The following is a 20,993-nucleotide window of genomic DNA, read 5'->3' as shown; positions in this document are numbered from 1 at the left end:
AGTGTAGCAGCTGGTCTTGTCTCAGTGCACTTTTCCTACCACATCTCCATCACACACGCTCCGGCGTCCCTGTCAGAGAATGCCACGCACACCTCTGGTCATTCACACAGTGCCAGGCGTATGCCAAGGGCTGTGCGAGTCCATCAAACCTGGTGGAAACCTGCCAGCCGCAGTCTTCATAAGTTATTATCGGGGAGGGGAGGAGGCTCAGGGGTGACCTTGTCGCTCTCCACAAGTACCCGAGAGGAGCTGTTGGCTTCTTCTCACGGATAACCAGCGACAGGATAAGAAGACTTGAACTGCCCCAGGGGAGGTTTAGATTGGACGTGAGGAGGAATTTCTCCACAGAAAGGGGTGATTAGACATTGGAATGGCCTGCCCGGGGAGGTGTCGGGAGTCTCTGTCCCTGGAAGTGTTTAAGGCAAAACTGGGCGTGTCATTTGGGGCTTGGTGGTGTTCAGTCACAGGCTGGAGTCGACGATCTCAAAAGGCCTTTTCCAACCTTACGATTCTGCGATAAACGAAGCAGCCCCCCCCGCCGCTGCCTCACGGCGGCCCCGCCCCAGAGCCCCCTCACGGCGCGGCCCCGCCCCTCCCCGCCCCCCGCCCGCCATGGCGGGGCCGCCCCGCGCGGGGTCGCTGTGCCGCCGGCGGGGCGCGCGCGGACGTGTCCGTTCCCACAATGCCCGGCGGGAGCGGCCGCCGTCGCCGTGCCCAGGTACGGCTCGCGCCCCCCGCGCCGTGAGGGGCGGGGGCGGCACCGGCACCGCGGGACACGGGGCCGGCACTGCCCGGCCCGGCCCGGCCCGGCTCACGCCGCCGCCTCCCCTCCCGCCTACCCGCCCACCCGCCGCTGCCGGCCCCAGGCCCAGCTGCCGAGCCTCAGGGCCAGCTGCGTCCGCGCCTCAGCCGCGGGGGATCGCGGCGCCGCTGTCACGGAGGGGTTGGTGGTGGCGGCGGGCAGGGCGGGCGCAGGAGGCGCCGGGGGCCGTTCGGGGCTCTTCGCGGGCGCCGCTGGGCAGCGAGAGCCGGGGCGGCGGGGCCGCGCCGCGCTCCGGGCTCGGCAGCAGGTTGTGTTAAAAGTTTCGCGGTGCGGACCTGTGTGAGGCACCGACCGCTGAGTCAGCGCGTCTGCGGCGGCGGCAAAGGGTGCGAATGGTCGTGTCGGAGCTGCCACGTAAGTAGGTGGTAGGTGAGAGGGTCAGGCTCTCAAACTTTAGGATGCGGCTTGTTCCGTTCCCTTAGTTTGTCAGGATTGTTTGGACATCCGGAAGAATTTATTCACAGAAAGGGTGATTAGACATTGCCATAGGCTGCCCAGGGAGGTGGCGGAGTCACCGTCCCTGGAAGTGTTTAAGGAAAGACTGGACGTGGCGCTTAGTTTTAGTTGACACGGTGGTGTTGGGTCATAGGTTGGACTCGATGATCTTTTCCAAAATAATTGATTCTGTGATCGTGGTTCTGCTTCTGAGGTCTCTTTCTCCTCTGCTTTATGGGAAGGATTATGTGGGTTAGTAGTTTAGGATTATTTCCTTGTCTGAATGTACCTGACAATGTCAAAGTGGCTTTATTTGTTGTGTTCTGTAGTGCTTTACTTTGTTACGTGGATTTCTGAAGTGTGCTGTAGGGTGGAAGAATTAAGGCTCCTGCCTGCATAATGCAGCTGTCACAACCCTCAGAACTGGGGGAAAAGATTGTCTGACACTATTACATACACTTGAAGCAAGCACAGAAGCTGTATCTTCACTCTGTGTCAAGCAGGAGTGCAGCTTGCACCCACTTCCCAGTTTTATGTTTTATGGAAGGCTGTCATGAGAGGCAGACATCCTGTCAAGAAATGCCATGATTAAGTTGGTACTGAAGGCTGGCAGGTGCAGGAGGGTAGGCTTCCTGTTACACTAGATGTGTTTACAATTTTTGGGAAGCTAGACTTCTTAAAAAATGGGAGTATCCTGAGCAAACCATAGTCACAGGCCACTTTCAAGCCCCTCTAAAAAATATTGTGAGATATTGGCAGATAGGTCTAAAATAATTACTGTCAGATCACAAACAGGATGACCAATTTGTTACAAAAGACTAGAACATATGCCACTTTCTAGGACTTTTCCAAATGTTGCCTTAGGATTGAGTACGATCATAACACAGAAATAAACAAGATATAATTGAGTATGTCTTGAAAAAAAAAAGTACAGTGAAACAGGCTCTGGTTTCCATCATCTGAGGTTTCCTGTGCATGGGAGAAAATGAAACCAGACATGTGCTAATTCCTATCTGTGAACTCAGTGAATGCTGACGTGTGTGAGGAATTGGACAGCTCTTGGGAAGGTGGAGGCTATGGAGGAAGGAGGAATGGCCATTCAGCTGACTTTTACCTGTCTATGGCCAGCTTTCTCCATGTTCCTCTTTTCCATGAGTTCTTCCAGTCCTTGTTTGCAGGGAGGGCTGTGAGGGAGTGTAAGGGGAAATCAATAAAGATGAGGCAGAATTGGATGCTAACTAGGGGAAACATAAGAACAGTGCAAGCATGGAGTGGTGCTTCCATGGTGTACTCTTGCTGTTGGTGATCGTTTTGGGGTCAGAATCATGCTGAACAAAGGACAGTGGTTTGGTTTTAATAACCCTGGCAGTTTTTCTGTGGATTTTTCCAGTTGCCTCTTGAATCCATATGACATTGTAGCATTGACGACAGCTTGTGACAAGGTTGGTGACGTTTTGTGAAGAACACCCCATGGTACCTGTGAGCCAAACACCTGCTGGTTGGATTTGGTAGTCTTCAGTTCTGTCGTGGAATGAGACAGTGAACCTGATCCCTGTTCATTTCCCTGCACCTGTAAGAGGTTTATAGACCATTTGTAGTGGAAATGCAGTCTTCTGTCATCTTCAGGTGGTTGAGGCATACAGAATTTTTGAACGAAAACGTATGAAATTTGTAATAATTTGGTGAATTACTTCATGCAGTTTTGAATAATGTTTAAAAAAGACATTTAAAGGCAGTTCCGAAAGCACTACCGTATCCTTAATGTTCATTCTTCAATCTCTGCCTATGTAAGTCTATATCAAATTTACCACACGACTCCTACTGTAAAGCTGTGCTGTTTTGAGAGCTGGGTAAAGCAGCTCTTTCATTGTGAAGATTTAGTAAACTTTTTTCTTATGTTAATACATTTTCAAGTAAGGCTGAATGTTCTGTTACAGTATGTGTATTATACATCTCTTGACATATGTGTGATCTTGCAACCAAAGTGATTTTCTTTTATTGGCATCATTTTTTAGCTAGTTTTCTGATTTTGCTGTTAGGAAGCTGAGGAAAAAGTACATATTTTCACAGGGTGGGTTTTTAAGATGATGGTAACAAAACCTGGCTGACTGGTGTTCTGAAGATCGTTCATCTAAACACAATTTTTACCTTATGTGATTTTGTAGTATATAAGAGAATATATTAAGGTTTCAGTGGAGGCTTATCTCCTGTTAGAGAGCCTAATTTCTCTAAATGTAAATAGAAGTCTTCAAGACAGTTTTGTTCTAGATTTATGCAAATATTTATTTACATACAGAATAGACATAAAAATTGAAATAATACCTCTCAAGATGTCTTTATCCTTTGTCCGTTGTCTGTGCATACATGTTGTGGTTAGTGGTATTTATGTTCTTTGTCCTTAGGAGTTATAGGAGCAAAACAACTATGGTGAGATGGAATATTGAAAATCTTAAGGCTTTGGAAATACAGCTGTGGTTGTGTTGTGTTGTGTTATGTTCCCAAAGTGTCCTGATCAGAGGATATTATAGAATAATTAAACATAGAGTATGAGGTGAGTGGTGGGATCAGAGTCAAAGGTTGTGTTACCCTGAGTTACTTGTGTACTGTGCAGACAGTTTTCCCATTTTAAATGGCTGAAGCGATGGGACTTCCTGAGCTTCACTTAAAGAACACAGAAACATTTTAATATCTCTATTATTCTGGTTTTCTTTTTCTTTGAGTATGTTGCGAGTAACTTCCCTTGGGTATGTTCAGGCATTTCCAATAAGTGTGTCCTCACAGAAAGCTGAAGAATGTTGTTAGCTGGTAAATGCATTTATTAACTTTTTCTTTTTGTTCTTATCTCATCAGATAGCTCAACATGAACTTTAACCATCGAGATCATTTAAAAAGTGAACAGAACGGTATTTTTTCTTCTGAGAGCTGGCTACAGGATTCAGAGTTTCTCCTGCAGTGCAGTCACATTCACTACCTTTTCCTGAAACAGGACATGGAGCTTTGTTTCTTTCTTCACGTTAGGTGCTAACAAAGTTATTTGTTTCATCAGAGGAAATGCAGATCCATGAAATTACATTTTGTGCAAGTAAGTTAATGAGGGGGTATTTAAACTTGGCTATCACATTGTTGTTCTTTTGTGTATATTGATATAGCTCCCAGAAGTCCCTGTTAGGATTGAGTTCCAAGTGGTAGAGATGGTTATTGTCAGAGAACCATTACAGTTTAAAGCTCCTCTGCAATTTTGTCATGCTCTTGAGCTGCTGCCTTGCTTATATGGGGAGCAGCATAGCTAAGAAAATGGGTCTGTGTGCATTCCATGTGAATTGTCCTTCTGGGAGTACGTGCATGAACTCAAGAGATAGTGAAAAGTTTCTAGAACTGCGAGTTTAGCTTCTTGCCTGCTTTATACCCAGCAGGCTGATCTAGAGCAAGTCCTGAAGTTGTAGTTGTTTTTTGTTTTTGTGTCCAGATGATCAAAGCACTTGGTACAGGAGGGAATTCTCTTGTGAAGTGCTGAAATAACAAGTGCACCTGATAAAAACCCAGAGGTATTCAGCTGACAACAGACAACAGCGGCTTCCACTGCTTTTATGACTTTGGGGAAAGTCTGATATGCTGTTCAAGTAAAATAAGAGGGTATTAATTTGGATTCAGCTAATGTGATGCATCTCAAAGGAGGTTGAAGTTGATGAAGCTGATGAAGCTGAATTTCTTAAACTGAAAATGACAACACATTTTCAGTGCTTTCATTATTATATGCCTCTTTCTCTCTGAAGAGTAAATAACCTTGAAAAACCTGAATATTGTTGATTATTCATTAAGTGTCCTACTTAACCTTTGGGTAGTGGGAAATAGAGATGGTGAGAGTTCAGGTTAAAAATAGCTGTTTCCTCTCTTTTATGAAGAGGGAGTGTTATTTGGGGAAAATTTGGATTTCTGACTTTTGAGAATACAGTCCTTCAGTCACTGAGGCTTGTAAAGCACCCTTAACGTCATAGTTTGAAAGGTGCTGTAAACATGTCAGTATTGCACACAAAAGCATATTTCAGCTGTATTCAGAAATCTGTTTCCTTTTGCAGTTTGTGACTGTATGGATCTTGGGTACCATCATCTGAGGGAGGCAAAAATATTTTTTCATAGTCTCTGAAGTGATAGGTGCAGTACATGGTAGGAGTCTGCAGAGCAGTGTTAAGAGCTGAGGAAGTGTTTGCTTTTGGCTTCATATAAATTCTAGCAGTTCGCCCACTTGTGTACTGATACTTAGCAGATAAATAATCCTTACTTTAATGCTTGTCATGCTGAACTTTCCAATGTTTTGATTTAATATAAGGTTTGAAGAACTGCTTTGTGGTTCATGTAGACTAATAGGTCCTGTTCAGTTAGGAACAGTTGTAGTTGAAAATCCTCACTATGCCCTGTTTGAAGCCTGAACCCAGTACACAGCTTGAGAATTCTGATTAATCACAGTTGACTCCGTTGTTTCTGCTTTTACCTTAATTCTGATTGCTCCTGATCTGTGTTTTGTTGTAGGTTGTCGTTAACTCTGTTGGCAATGTCTATGATCTTGTCTGCCTCTGTGGTCCGTGTGAGGGATGGGCTCCCACTGTCTGCATCCACTGATTATGAGCAGAGCACGGGAATGCAAGAATGTAGAAAATATTTTAAAATGCTCGCAAAGAAACTTTCTCAGCTTCCTGATAGGTGTACTCTGAAAACTGGACAGTATAACATAAAGTAAGGCTTCTCTTTTATGTGTTTGCAACATCCTGTGTTGTGTCTGTCAGTTAAAAAATTAGCAGTTCACCTTGGAAATGCTTAATCAAATTAAGATTAATTATTGGCAGTATTAATGTATCAGAAATTTAAAATTGATAAATTTAAATTTGAGAAACCTACTCAAACGTTGGTGGAAGTTCTTTTGCAAAGTCATGTAGTGATAGGACAAGGGAGAGTGGCTTTAAACTGAAAGAGGGCAGGTTTGGATTAGATATTAGGGGGAATTTCTTTATTGCAAGGATGGTGAGGTGTGGCACAGGTTGCCCTGAGAAGCTGTGGATGCTCCATCCCTAGAAGTGTTCAAGGCCAGGCTGGATGGGGCTTTAAGCAACATGGTCTAGTGGAGGTTGGAACTGAATCTTTAGGATCCCTTCCAAACAAACCATTCTATGAGTCTAGTTTGAAAAAGACAGTATTTTTGTAAGTATTGAAGTCCTTTACCTAGTATAAATATTTCTTTTAATTTCAAGGTTGATTCTTGCATGAAAATGACCAGACTTTTTGTGGTCCTGCTACTTCAACTAGTACTCCTTTCTTTTCTTTTTTCAGTCTATGACCTTTAAAAGGTGCCCAAATACTTTCATAACCAGTAGTTCCATAATATCTCGTTAGGATGTTTACATTAGACCCTTTTGTTGTACCTTCAGGCTTTCTGTTGGATTCAGAGAAACATGTGCTGAAAACCAAGCATAACTCAATAATTATTTCACAGTGTGAAACTTGGATTATGGTGAAATAATTCTTTGAATCTGTTGTTTACTCAGAATTTTGCTTTGTATGTGATCCTTCTCCTTAGTGTTGGTAACAAGGTGCACCTGTGTGTAGTTGGTAGTTCACTTGCACTTTAGCTGAGCTAAATTCTGATTCTGATTAGATCTACTACTTTTAATCAAGTGAGTAATTTCATCCTAAGACCTAGTAACCATGTGAAAGTTACAGTGGTGGAAAGTATACCACATGAATGATCCTAGAAGGTGCTCATCCCTCTCCTTCTCCCACTGGGATATGTGAGTTTCCAGCTTTTCTTGGGATTAGGCCCAGGATGGACTAAATTGTTCCAGTCAATTTTTTTTTTTTAAAGACCTCAGCTGTAGTTGGCTTGTGAACTGATTAGCTTAAAAGAAACTTCTAAGAATGAGATATAAGGCTTACTCAGGATAGTTTTTATTGTTTCTGTCTTTGATTACTTTTAATAGTGTAAGTTATATGTCAAGACATAGAAGAAATTTGAATGTGTCATGAAAACCTGAGCTCTAATGAATTGCCTAAATGCAGCAGGGAATATGTATAGTGAAAACTGAGATGGGTGAAAAGCTATTACAAGACAAACTTGCTGTGTTTCTGTATCCCAAAAGCTTTCTTGTTTTCTGTTTCATGGATGTGTGTATATATGTATGCACACACATATATGTGTAATACAGCTTCTCATATGATTGTACAATGTGGTGTCAAAGTAAAACATAGCCTAAAAGTAAATTGTTTTTCTTCCAGAATAGTGTTGGAGTTTTCAGTAAACATTAATTCCTTTGCTACCCCAGACAAAGTTTTGTTTTTCTGATTTTTCTGTAGAATATGAGATCAGACTAGAAAAGCAGCTAATTCACTGGATTTGAAATATGTTTTCTCAATTCTAGCTTTATAAGTTCCCTGGGAGTAAGCTATATGATGTTGTGCACTGAAAATTATCCCAGTGTCCTGGCTTTCTGCTTCCTGGATGAGCTTCAGAAAGAGTTCATCACTACCTACAATATGATGAAGACAAATACTGCAATCAGACCATACTGTTTTATAGAGTTTGGTAAGGATCTGACTTTTTTTCCCCCTTTATTCTCACACTGAGACAAATGAGTATTTAAATAGATGTGTAACTTAATGCACATAAAACAAAAATGTCCAAGGCAGTTTATAGCTGTATTTTAGGCAGATTTAGAATCTGAATTAACTCCTGTTAGAAGCAACGAAGAAATACTTCTATATTTAAAAAAGCATTAAATTAGGCTTACTAGAGTTTTATCGAAACTTCTTTGTAATCTTTCTGTTCATTCCAGTAAGTTTTGATTTGAGCCTTGTGTGACCAACTCTGGAGTTTATCTTCTCCTAGTTAATAATACTAGGAGTTGTTTGACTTCATACCTGTTGAAATACTTAACCTATGAAGTCATGGAGCTTACTCTTAGCTGTGCTGTAACTTTTGTTCAGTACGTGAAAGGGAGACATTTTTATTTATCTTACGATGTAGTGAAGCATTTAATCTTCTGACATGAAAACTCCAAATGCAGCTCATCTCATATATACCAGATAACAGTTGTTACAAATTCCATTAATTTATATTGCTTTAATGCTATATATTAGGCAGTTATTTTAGATATTTTTATAAAACACATTAGAGCAAAAAGAACATTAGTTTGAGAAATACAGGGGCAGATATTCCGGTTGGTTAATTCCTGTCTATAATTCAGTCAGTCAGTTATTAACAATTTCTGTATAACATTATTGTCTTCTTGTGAAAATTTCTATGACTGCTTTTTTTTCCCCTTTGTTCTACTAGTTGTTAAGTTAGAATTTAAGTCTGTTACAGCTTAAATATATATTTATTTTCTTCTGAATATTTTGCAAGCACGTTTCATACTCAAGTACATTCACACTTGAATGCAGGAGTTAATTTTTTCATAAGGATATTTACTAAACTAACAGAAAAACTGGAATAAATGCAGTAAACCCATTGTATTAGAAATGCATTCAGTCTCATGCAGTGAAAAGTCATTAGTTTATTCATAGTTACTAAGTAATTAGATTTCTAGAGCTTAGATTTTTTTTAACTGCAGAATTAAATAACTCTTGATGTATTAGGCACAAAACAGAAATAGTGTTAAAAATTCAAGATAAATGCAAATATTTCAAAGAATGTTTCAATTTGTGAAATGCATAGTACATAGAGCTGCATGATCTTGGATTATTTAACTAACAAAAGTCCATAAAAATATACCTTTTTATTTTAAATTTTATACAGATAATTTCATTCAGAGGACCAAACAGAGATACAACAACACACGTTCTTTGTCAACAAAGATGAATCTTGCTGACATGCAGACAGAGATCAAACTGAGACCACCCTACCAAATTTCTGTGTCAGAACTTGGCTCAGCGAATGGCTTTGCACATATATCTGTGGGGGAGTATAAGGGTACTGGTAAGATATCTGCAGGTAAGTTCCAGACTTCTGGTTTTGTATCCTTAAATGAGACAGAGTAGTAGAATTCATTTTTGTTTTTTTTTTTTTTCTTTAAAAAAAAGCTTTTTCATGGCTCTGAAGCATAAAGCTGCCATGACCTTATGTGCATTTTAGCTTAGATGTCTGTTTTGTCCCCTGCTCAAAGTGCACATCTTCCCAAGGCACTCAGAGGGAGAAATGGATCTGTTCAATGGACTGCTATATTGAAGGGAAAAAAATACTGCAAATGAAGATGGGCACTTAACAAGAAGATGATCTTTCTTTTTCTGACCTTTCAAGATTTGTGAAAATTTTTATTATTTCTTCCCAGTAAGACTTAGTGATTACATAAGCTGAGAGCACAGTGTCAGGAGTTAGAGCAGCTGGAGGGAGGAGCATCACTTTAGGAAGCATCTGCCATGGTGAAAATCCAAAGAGCTGTGCTGGCTAAAAGATGCATTTGCTAAAATGAGTGCCTTGTGTGCAGTGTTAAGAATTGCAATTTTGTATAAAATTGACACATTCATTTAAGTAGTCGTTAATTTTTTAAAACTTTAATTTGCTTCATGTTGGAGGTAAATATGGAATTGTGTGGTTGACCTGGGTTAAAGGTTTGTGCTGTTAAGAGAGTTTGAGGCCCACCTTCATATGTTTCTCAGCAGGACAGAAACTTAAATACTTGCCAAATCCTTGCACTAATATGTGAACTCCACATGTGAAGCTGACATCATCTGCTTTCAGTCTTCCAAGTTTAGTGAAGCAAAATCATAAATAGAATGGAAGGAAGTGTTGATTTTAATTAGTTAATATCTTTCCCTTTTTTTTCCCCCCCAAGTCCCTCTGTCTGTAAGTTATCCTGGGCAGGCATATTCTGCCTGACGTTTTACAGGGTCAGGCTGCAATCATAAATCCTAGGATTGCAATCATAAATCTAAATACTTCCTACAGTTTTGTAATAAAAGAGATTAGCTTGATTTTGTGCAGTTTATATATATATATATGTGTTAATAGGATCTCTTGGCCAGTGCATTATCCTTATTACGTACTTACTCGTAAGGATTACTCTAGAAGATTGAACACTGCTTTCTACTGAAGTGAAACCCAAACAAAATCACTGGGGCACTCTGGGGCCCCAATTCTGAGAATTCCAGGTGCTATGAGACAGTGTAGAAATAGTTTACAATCTCTGTATTTGCAATTTAACAGTATTAGAGTTAGATTCTGGAAAAGGAATAAAGAAAAAGTGCAGAGATGTTTGAAGTGTATAAAAGAGTGAAATCTTCTAAGCAGTACTGTGCAGACCTTTAATCATATCCTACTTACACGTGTGGGTTGTTTTTAAAGGTATAATGCTGTGATACCATCCTTCTACCACTTACTGTTGTTTACTTTTACTGTTCTGGTGTAATCCTGCCCTGTGGATTATGGTGGCAGAAGTGGCAACTGGTTGTCCAGATTCGAACTTCCTGTAATTGGGAGAAGAAAAAGCAATAAGCATGAGAGAACTTGACCTATGTCAGAATTGGATGTTTTTTTTAAAAGTTGTACATGTAGTGGGAGATGAGTTTTTTATCGCTTTTTTGAGTAAAAGTGCTGGAAGATCATATGGGCCTAAGTTAAAATGCATAGGGACCATTTCCCTTTTTACTATAAAGGAAGATTCAACAGTAATTGGCAGATGACCTTCTAATTTTTTTCACCTACCTCTCCCAAACTTCTTACAGAAGCAGTTCTGTTGTCCTCTCTTCTTTCCATATTGATTTTCTTCTGTTTTCTTTGAGTTACTTTAAACTTTCTTCTTCCTGTGAATTCCACAGATCTCTGTTCAGTTTTCCACTTCCTTCCTTGAGTTGCTGTAGAAACTCACCATCAAAGAGCTGTACCTTATGAGAAGTTTGCACTTTGCTCCTTCTTCAGCTCCTCACATTTTAGATGGCATTGAATAACAGTGTCTATTTTAGCGAGTCTGCTAATAGTTTTGTAATCCTTTACATTCATCACTTCCCTCCACCATTGAAAAGAACTTTCTCTGGATGTTTGCTGCCCACTCAGTTGGCTAGACTTCAAAGTTTCTCCTTTGCTCTAAGGACAAATTCTCACAAAAAGATATGGTTTGCCTAGTGTAATTTCCTGAATATGCTGTCCTGTTAAAAAGTAGGACTTGCTATAAGTGCATCAAGTATGTTAAATCAGGCTGGAGAGCGTGCCGAGGTGGGGAGCTGGGTGCAGGCTAACCTTGTTTTGTTACGCAGCAGGGCAGAGTTGGATGCATTAATTTTGGCCATGCTGGGGAAGTACTGACTGTTACTTGGACTGTAATTGCTCCTGTAGCCACAGTGTAGTGCCCAGGCCTCCTGTGTTGGGAAAGTAATTGAAAATAGGAGCACTTTTCCTTAAGAGAAAGTTGTGCTGTGTAGTGAGAAATAGGGGTAATTATGGATGTGTGAAGCATAAAGTGCTTAGATTATAGGTGGAATTTTGCTTCAGAGGTGAATGTAGGTGTTGGCAGGCATTAGAAATAGGGTGACAGCATGCTGATGTGTGATGTTTTAGGTTAGGATAAATTTATTATTTGAGCTTTATTTCAATGAAGGAACAGTTGTCAAATTGAAATTATTTTTTGCCTGATTGTATGCTCCAAGTTTTGGGGGTTTTTGACATTTTAGTTTTAAATAAACATCCTTACAAGTAGTGCAGTTTCTCATATTGTGTCAATTTTCTGAATTTTTATTTAAATGTCAGCATTAAATTCAAAATTTGTGCTTTATTTCAGTTGAGGATTTTTGATATGGTACTTATCCTATTTCTAAGATTGATTGATGTACCAACTAAAATTCAGCTGGCCTTTACCCTGCATTCTCTGACGTCCCTTTTTCATTCTTTTGGTTTTGCCTTCATCTTTTAGTGTATAAGTGACTCTTGCTGCTTTGATTGTAGCACTAAAGTCCGTTAAGCCCTGGAGAGTTAATTGACATCGGTAGTGGTATGCAATGTCCTTCAAGTTTTTGGATTTGCTTTTGTATTTTAATAAGAGAGAAAAATTAGTACTATATGATCCCTCACAGACCATCTTGATTTAGTTGATGAGACTCTTCTTTCCCCCTATGGTTCTCAAAGAGGTGTTTTAAATGCTGTTTTAACACACAATGATTTCAAGTTACGCAGGACAAGGGGAAAATGAGGTTGTCTGGAGAACTGTGAGTGGAGAGCGGTGAACTAATTTTATCCATCAGTTAGTGAAATGGAATTAGTTTTGGCTAAAAACAGTCACATACACCCTCAGTTTTTTGCCACTCTCTAGATGAGATGGTTTAAAAAAGCCAAAACAAAACAACCAGTTAGGAGTCATTGAAAAAGAGTGGTTTGGTATGCAAATAGCATATCTAACCCTAACTGAGTGATTGCTGGGAGTAATGTGCCCTACAGTTAGAAGAGCAATGAGCTCTCAAAGTTAAACATGGGTTATGCTTTTGTTTAAAAAAAAACCCAGCTGATTACACTATTAAATTCAGCACAAATGAATTAACTGAACTCATCCTGTGTTTTATTTTTGTGTTATCGTACACTCATAATTAGACAGCCCTGCCTGCTTATCAGTGTGAAATAGCTTTTGTTGTTTTTTTCTTTAGGTTCTGTAACTTCAAAAACTGTTTGAAAAACCTTTTTCCTGAGTCTGTGCAATGCAAACAACTGGGATTGACACCCCTCTCTCTATTAATGTTACAGTTCATTAACCTCATTGTTCACATCTTTACACTTGGTTGATTTGAACAGAATGATTTGAGTACGGCTCAGTAGTCACATTGTTTTCCCAGTGTCACCCAGACTGTTAAGAGTTTTGCATTGTTTTTTTCACATTTGCTTTCTGTTATTAATTATGAAAAAGGGAAAGGGACAGTAATGAGGAACATACACAACTGTTACATACTTGTGACCTTAGATAAGCCTGAAGGAGTGGTTGTGTTTGGAAAGAAGGGCTGTTTAATTTTAATGTGGTTTATAAGAGACTTCTAAGCACTATCTGGAAGGTCTGTATAAGGTCGTGATATAGATACTGGTTTAGTTTCAGAGCTGTCTTTTTATGTCTTTGGTAGCACTTGGTTGGCTGTATTTTTTAAGGAGGGGGACTGTGATAGCTTTGCCTCAAAGTGTTCTGTTCAGCAAACAAGCTAAATCAGTCTCATTATCTCACTAATGTATTTGTGTTAAAGAATGTTAAAGAGTGCAGGCTGCGAGAGAAGCTCTTAAGTACGTGACTTATTAGCTGGTTACTAATTGTGGACGGATTTCACTAGTGAGTGCATCTTTTACTGTTGGTTTCCTGGCGTGTTTGAGCAGCTGTCAGTACCATACTGGATAAATGGAATGCATTGAAATAAAGACTAAATATAGCACAACAATTATATATGTGAACTGAAGGAAAGTTTACTTTTTGTTAAACCTTGTGCCGAAATATTTAAAATGTTTCTTCTTCTTTTTGGAAAAAAAAATGACATTTTGTGGTTTGCATTGAGCTAGATCTCTTTTGTGGATCTCTTGAGCTAGAAGCCACAGAAAAATGAGATCACTCTTTTACTGTATTTCTAAAGGCATTGCTTTGACCTTCGTTATCTTTTTTTGATCTTCTGTTTTGCAGCTCCTCATCAGCGCCTGGAACCTGTGACTCTGCCAGGGATTGTCTCATTCGTGCTTAGTCTGTTATGTGGAGCTTTGAATTTAATTCGTGGCTTTCATGCCATTGAAAGCCTTCTCCAGGTATTGTACATTTGTGAGTTTAAAAGTTATGCACCACAGCAATCATAATTATCACCTTAGAAGATGCTATGTGAACTGAGTCTCGCCAGTTTTATTGTCAGAAATACTGTTTGTGAGGTCAGGCCTCTGTTCATGAAACCTGTATTGTCTGTGACCAGAGCATCCTTTCTGAGTGTGATGCCTCATTCATTGAGGCTGTGAGTTTCGACAGCAGTAGAAAGTGGGTGGCCAACTCCTTCCCTGGTACCTTGGTAGCAGTGAGTATGTGAACATGATGTTCTGTTTTCTAAATTTATGCCAGGGTATGAGGCGTTTAATTTCTATAGATGCTATTTAAAAGCATTTCAGTGAAATGATGAACAGCTTTGAAAATCTGGCCAGTTTTTTTTTTTTTTTAAAGTCCACAGAGCATGCATCTTTAAACAGGTTTTGTAAAAATTTTTTTGTAAACTTTTGTTTTGTTTTGTTTGTATTTAACACACCTTCTTAGTGGTAGGATACTTATTTCTCTTTGTATGCTGAAAGGATCAATGTCAGGGAAAACTTTCAAGTGATTTCTTCTAAACTCCCCTCACCTCCTTAAACAACAACATCCCTCTCACCAAACAACCTCCCCTAAAAACATTTTTTTCTGTAAACTCTCTGACCTTCCCTGTAGCCTTTTAGTTTCTTTCTATTCCATTTCTTCTGCTGTTTGTATTCTCACTGCTACAATGTCACTAATAGTGGGTTACGATTTTAGGCAATTCAGGTGAAATATGCTGGTAGTGCTTGCAGGCATGCACACGAAGTTCATGTGTGTTACCACAACAAAAAGGACTTCCTTGCCATTTAATGGATCTCTTGTGGTGGTAGACATGGAAACTAAAAAGCCTGTGGAATTTTTCTGAAAGAAAATGGTAATCTTCTAGCTTGGCTAATAGATAATCCTTTTATTCAAACATATACCTTTATAGACTTTATAGAATCATAGAGTCATTTAGCCTGGAAAAGAGCTGAGTCCAGCCATTAACCCAGCGCTGCCAAGTTCACCACTAAACCATGTCCCAGAGTGCCACATCTACACAACTTTTAAATTCCTCCAGGAGTGGTGATTCAACCACTTCCCTGGGCAGCCTGTTCCAGTGCTTGACAGCCCTTTCAGTGAAGAAGGTTTTCAAATATCTAACCCTCCCCTGGTGCAACTTGAGGCCATTTCCTCTCATCCTGTCCCTTGTTACCTGAGAGAAGAGACTGACACTCACCTTGCTACAGCCTCGGGTCAGGTAGTTGCAGAGAGTGATAAGTTCTCTCCTGAGCCTCCTTTTCTCCCAGCTAAAAAACTCCCAGTTTCATCAGCTGCCCCTCGTAAGTCTTGGTCTCTAAGCCTTTCACCAGCCAACTGCAATATTTTCTGATCATTAATGGATTTTTTTAGGGAAGTAAGGTAAAGAAGATGACCTGTATTCCACTTGTCTTATATAGCTGTTGGTCTGTGTAAAGATTTAATAAGCAGTAAGGTTTGAGGTCTCAGCATTTCCTGAAGACTAATGGATAGATGAATAAGGTTAAAGAAAATGTTCCATGCTAGGTCCTTCTTTTTGAGTTGTTTTTGGTTTGTTTTCTTAAAGAAAGACCAAGAATGAAATAGTGAACAAATATCTCTACTAATTAGATTTTTTTGTGTTATGTACAATTCTCTCAGTTTATAAATAGGAATGAATTCAAAGTATGCTGTAGTACAAATAGCACTGAACAGATTTTTACCACTTACTGTGATGTTTCTAAACTTATTTTGTTACTTTCCACGGCTGATTTTTTTTTAAAGGAATGCCAATGTTAGGTTAACCTATGTAAGTGATGCCAGGGCAGCCAGTTATTTTTATTCTATATGCTATTGCATCTGGAGGGAATAGATGGCAGTACAGATGGAAGATAATTTTCATTTCTGACAAATGAGGCACACTAAAAATCCATTAAAATTTCTCTTAATTTACTTTATGATGAAGAAAGCCACAGAGTTTAGGGAGAAATAATCCAAAGCATGATTAATTGAATGTGTTCTGAAAAGTCATTCAAAATCATCTCTCTGAATTACTGTTTCATTTATAATCAGTGTTTTTGTTTGGGTGTTAGTGAAACTGTTGCCATCTGTAGCTGTACCCCAGCAAATACGCAGTGACACCGAGGCAAAGACTGACACATGGCGTAAAGTTACTGCATTTTGTAGGTGATTTTTATGTGCAGATATACAAAGTTTTTCCTGGTCAGCACTGGAGATGGAAATGCTCCACACTGAACATACGCTGAGCAGACACAAGTTGTACTTGTGAATGGACCACCTTCTTCTCAAAATGATATTCACTCTCAGGGAAGAACATTTGCATGGGTACCCTTTGTTTTCCTGGGAAAGTTTTTGATTGTTGCAGATGTTTGTTGGAAATGCAGTTGGAATAGTCACTGAGCATGTAAATTTATTCTGCTCAGCTCTATAGAAACTATAACAACCCTTTTGAATAAGTTAGAAGGATTCGTTTGGTTTTTTAAACGGGTAGTAGAAAGATCTGTCACTTCGAGTAAATTTTTCCATCTTTTCCTTGAAGAAAACTTAATTTTCCAATAGTCTCTCCGATAAATTCCTGTGCTGCCGTTTGCTGTCACTGCCGTGAGCTGCCCGCGTTATTCTCTGTGTAGAGTTTTACCCCACCCTAGTGGCCGCTTTGGGTTTTTTGCCTTTTACCTCGTTTCCATTTTGGGAGGCTGGAGGAAGGCACAATTCTACAAAGTTGATATCAAAGCTAGTTACCAGTGTTTAGACTTGAATTTTCAAAGGCATCTGGAGAAGGTAAGTATCCAGTTTTAGACCTGGACTTCATTTAAGGCTTTTGAAAATCTCAGCATTAGTTGTCTGCTGTGAGTCAATGTTTTGGTCAGACTCCAGATCATGGTGTTTTTTTCCCAGACATAAAAGCAAGCACTGATTTGTCTTAACTCCTGGTTTTGTGTAGGGTAGGAATTATTATAAATCAATGTGTGAACCTATTTTAACATACAATAATTAATAACTTTCATACTACAAATATCAGGTATTTAACTGAAACATTGTAAAATATGGCTTTTTGTTTTATTCCTACAGAATGAAGGTGAAGATTTCAGCTATGTTATTGCATTTTTTCTTGGAACGGCAGCCTGTTTGTACCAGGTGTGTTTTTCTGTTTGCATAATTCACTAGAGTTTAGAAACATTACCCAGTCATGCATAAATTGTCATCATGTTTTCTTAAATGTCAGGGATCCTTGAATAGGGCAATTATAAAAAATAATGTCTGCTGTATTTTATTTCATTAATCATAAATTATCATACGGTAGATTGATACAAAATTGCTTCTGTTTGCTGGTAGTTTTCTCCAATTAGATAATTAAGGCATTTACTTTTGACTTTGGAGCTTACAATTTAACTCTAAAGTCAGGAGCAGTGGGGGTTATACTATTCCTTGCAGTAGCGGTTTCATAGTTCAAGTAAACTTAACCATCTGAAAAATACCTTACTGCTTCTTCCCTTTGGGAAGATTGGAAGTAAATACAGCAATACCAAGGCACTACACCCCAGGATTTTCCTCACTTTGTACATTAATATGCATTGCCTTCCTTTTCAAAGCTTTTCACCACTTTTCACTATATTTTCCTTTTCCTGTCTGATACTTCCCCTTGCTTTTTGTTTCTGTAGGTTTTCCATTTCTGCATCTGAATTTGACTTTCCTGTAATTTATATCAAGGCATTCTGGTGCCTGTTGGCATCTGTCATTCAGTGACACTGCTATTACATTAACCTATGTCTATAATGTCTGTCATGCTCAGTTGCTGTTACTATGATTATTTTGACTTTTATTCTCTTGTGGACTATGCAATTTCTACTTGTTTGTGTGTGCCAATGTTTAGTACAGTGTCAGGCAGCCAAATAAAATAGTGTCTCAGGATTTTCCTTTTATATCAGCCTCTATATCAGTCAGCCTTTTGTCCAGGTTACCTGTCATCTCCATTCTCTACAACTCGTCTCTACCAAAATGTCACGGTACAACTTGTGTTCCTCACCACTTGTTGACTTTCTATCAACATCTGCCTTAAAGAATTCAGATTGGTCTTAATTTTACATTAGGTAAAGTCCCATATTTACATGGGACTTACATGGAATACGATGTTTTAGGCTCACTCATGTGAGATGAAACCTGAGGCAAGAGACTTGAACAGATTTCTAGCTGCAGTAGGAGGAAGGCAGAGCAGGGAACTGAGGGCGGTCTTGACACTGTGTCACACCACAGCGTGCAGAAACGGACCCTTAAAATGTGGTAGGATTGTGTTTCTCTCCAAATGTGATCCATGTTGCAGCAGCTGAAGCAGGGCAGGGGGTGTTTGTGGACCTCTGCATCTACCAGTTAATCCTTGGCATTACCCCTGGCACAGCACTGGGAGGTGTCTGGGGGATTGCCTTGTGCTGAGCATTCATTCCCAGCTACAGGGGCCTGGTATTTTCCCTGTCTTTCCCACTGCTTTGCCTGAAGAAGACTGAAGTGGCTCTTATTCCTTTTCCACTGCTGGGGTGGAACTGAGAGTGTATTTTGACCAGATTGCCAGAAACATCCACTTTGTTTTGTCATTGTAGGCTGTAATCCATTATTATGGGAGAATTGTTCACAGAAAGGGTTTAATGGGAGCAAAATGTAACCTTGTATTGATGTCAGGCACTTTTCACCCTTCCATGACTGCTGAATTGACTGTTCTTACATGTTTGATTTAGGTTTTCCTTGTTTTCGTCTGTAATTTCTCAGTGACCACATAGTGTTTCTACAGTGGAAGTTACTTGCCATGAGGTAATCTGATTTCTTTTTTGTTTCCTGACAGTGTTACCTGTTTGTATACTACACGGGCTGGAGGAATGCCAAATCCTTCCTGACCTTTGGGCTGATTTGCCTGTGTAACATGTATCTGTACGAACTGCGCAACCTGTGGCAGCTCTTCTTTCATGTGACTGTGGGAGCATTTTCTACCTTACAAATCCGACTGCGACAACCACAGGGAAAGTCCCCTGATTATAATGTCTGACAAGTCCTGGAACATTTAGAGGAAGTCTTGTTCCAGTAGTTTTTCACTCTCAGGAATGTAAAACTGTTCTCCAAAAGAAGAAGCTGTTTGGATGGTTTTTTTTGGTTTTTTTTGTTTTTTTTTTTAAATAAATCAGTGTAAGATGCCTGTGGACATTTTTCACTTGATGGTTGAACTTTTTTTTAATTATTTTTTTATTTTCTTGAAAAGGGCACAAAAGAGTATGGGACTGGAGGAGGAAAGTGGAGCATATCGTGGAGTGAAATGTATGTAGGGACACCAATTTTGAGGAATTTGACTGGTGGCATAAAAAAACTTCATTTAAAAGAGTGTTAATGGAGGAATGTGTAGAGTATGTGTTCTGCATATCATGCAAGCTTTTCACTTCCAAAATCAGTTTTGCCTTTGTGAGGCAGTAGGGAATAGGCTAAATAAGTAATAATAATAATGCTATTGCATATTAGCAAACTAGATGTGGAATATGTAAGATACCAGATTTTGGAATGTTTTGTTTCATGTTGACATATATATGAATGTTTTCTTAATTAAAATGTAACCTGGAAACTCAGTTTCTGGGGATCAGCTTCACCCATGGCCCTCTGTCTAGTGCTGTAAGTTCTTTAATGTTTTTTCATTTATCATTTTCTTTTAATTATCATTTGAAAGTGATCTATGTAGACAGAGTTCCCTTTTAGTAATTATTCAAAAAGTTCTGCCACTTAACCCAGGATTTTTATGCACTTGTGTTTGGACTCTGGAAGGGTTGAAAGAAAACTGATTGGTGAGTAAGTTGAGTGACTTGTACTTGCTGGACTATTGTTCTTTTTATATGTTTTTCATTACTTTCAGATATGGATAAATAATTAGCTCAAACCTGAGATAAAAACTGGTGACAGGAAAATAATAAATCAGTCTGCTTAACTTAAACAAGAAAAGACCAAGGATTGTGTTTATTCTTTTGGCTTTATGGATTGGATGTTTTTGTGCTGGGATAAAACTTCCTTGATCTAGACTTGTGTTTCAGAGAACTGTTTTATGCTTCTGAAGTTGGTGAATCAACTAGCAAACCCCAAACACTTAAAAACAAAAGAGCAGCCATATAGGACCACCAGCAGTTACACTGGGGTTTTATTTTACAATTGTATGACAGTTATTTATGATGCTTAATAATGTACAAATAAATAGTTGTAGATTTTTATATACAGGTTGTAATCAAGCTTTAATGGCAGGGAGGTTGCCATGCTGGACGTGGGAATTGGCAGAGTTTTGCTATGCTGTGAAATGTTGGTCCAGGCAAATTTTCTTCGGCATTTCTTTTAGTGTCAGATGATACGACCAAGCAGAAAGGAACTAGATATTTTCTTTTCAAGTAATTGTTATTAGTCAAGAAAATTGTGGATAACACAACCGAGAATTAGGGAATGAAATTGTAGTTGAAGTGAGCAGGTATGTCTCAGGCTGATGTGTGAGTTGAAGCCCTTGAGGACACCTTGGTGCCCAGGTTCCAAGGTTGGTGCTGGGGGTGAGGTGCTTTGCAGTTAATTCTCTTCCCTCCCCACTTTGAGGCACAGAAGGGGAACATGTTCAGGAACATGGTCTGCTTTTGTTTTGGGAATTCAGAAATAGGGGAAATGATAAAGAGGAGGACTGGATTGAAGCATACAAGAATTGCAGGAAGTGTTTACACCGCAAGTATTTTAAAAATCCACAAGAGCAGCGAGCAGCAAACAGCCTTTGTTCAGCACAGAGAAGTTTACCTGTATTATTAGCATTTGCTGCACCTTTCTGAATTCCAGACACCAGAAAAGGTGAAGAGCAGTCCTTTACCATTTAAAATCAGTGATTGGAAGATAGAGCTATTCATGTTTTAAGCATAAAAACAGGTTTTATTTTGCTCACAGAGTCTAGCAGGGTCCTT

The 20,993-nt window shown here is 39.4% G+C and overlaps 1 protein-coding gene across 6 annotated transcripts; it reads left to right on the top strand.

Moving 5' to 3' along the window:
* Positions 1-608: 608 nt before the first annotated feature.
* On the top strand, positions 609-19,413 carry SEC22A (SEC22 homolog A, vesicle trafficking protein). 6 transcript variants are annotated; one of them, XM_051787632.1, is made up of 9 exons: positions 796-1,177; positions 3,661-3,809; positions 4,109-4,340; positions 5,786-5,989; positions 7,666-7,829; positions 9,042-9,236; positions 13,879-13,997; positions 17,113-17,178; positions 18,875-19,413. In XM_051787632.1, exons 4-9 carry the CDS (start codon positions 5,808-5,810, stop codon positions 19,073-19,075), a joined length of 927 nt encoding a protein of 308 aa, XP_051643592.1. In that variant the 5' UTR covers positions 796-1,177; positions 3,661-3,809; positions 4,109-4,340; positions 5,786-5,807; the 3' UTR covers positions 19,076-19,413. The 6 variants fall into 6 exon arrangements, with proteins under 6 accessions (XP_051643593.1, XP_051643592.1, XP_051643590.1 ...); XM_051787631.1 differs by lacking the exon at positions 796-1,177 and adding an exon at positions 1,234-2,830; XM_051787634.1 differs by lacking the exon at positions 796-1,177 and adding an exon at positions 4,725-4,803.
* Positions 19,414-20,993: the final 1,580 nt, after the last annotated feature.

The sequence above is a fragment of the Manacus candei genome, unplaced genomic scaffold (assembly GCF_025592945.1).
Source record: "Manacus candei isolate 608988 ecotype Guabito, Panama unplaced genomic scaffold, ASM2559294v1 h1tg000023l, whole genome shotgun sequence".
NCBI lineage: Eukaryota > Metazoa > Chordata > Aves > Passeriformes > Pipridae > Manacus > Manacus candei.
This window is presented reverse-complemented; position numbering and strand designations above follow the sequence as displayed.

Coding starts and splice junctions, on each gene's coding strand:
- SEC22A (XM_051787633.1), top strand. CDS start 5,808: ATGTCTATGATCTTGTCTGCCTCTGTGGTCCGTGTGAGGGATGGGCTC. Junction 9,237..13,878: donor TACTGGTAAGATATCTGCAG/GTAAGTTCCAGA, acceptor TCTGTTTTGCAG/CTCCTCATCAGCGCCTGGAA. Junction 17,179..18,874: donor CGGCAGCCTGTTTGTACCAG/GTGTGTTTTTCT, acceptor GTTTCCTGACAG/TGTTACCTGTTTGTATACTA.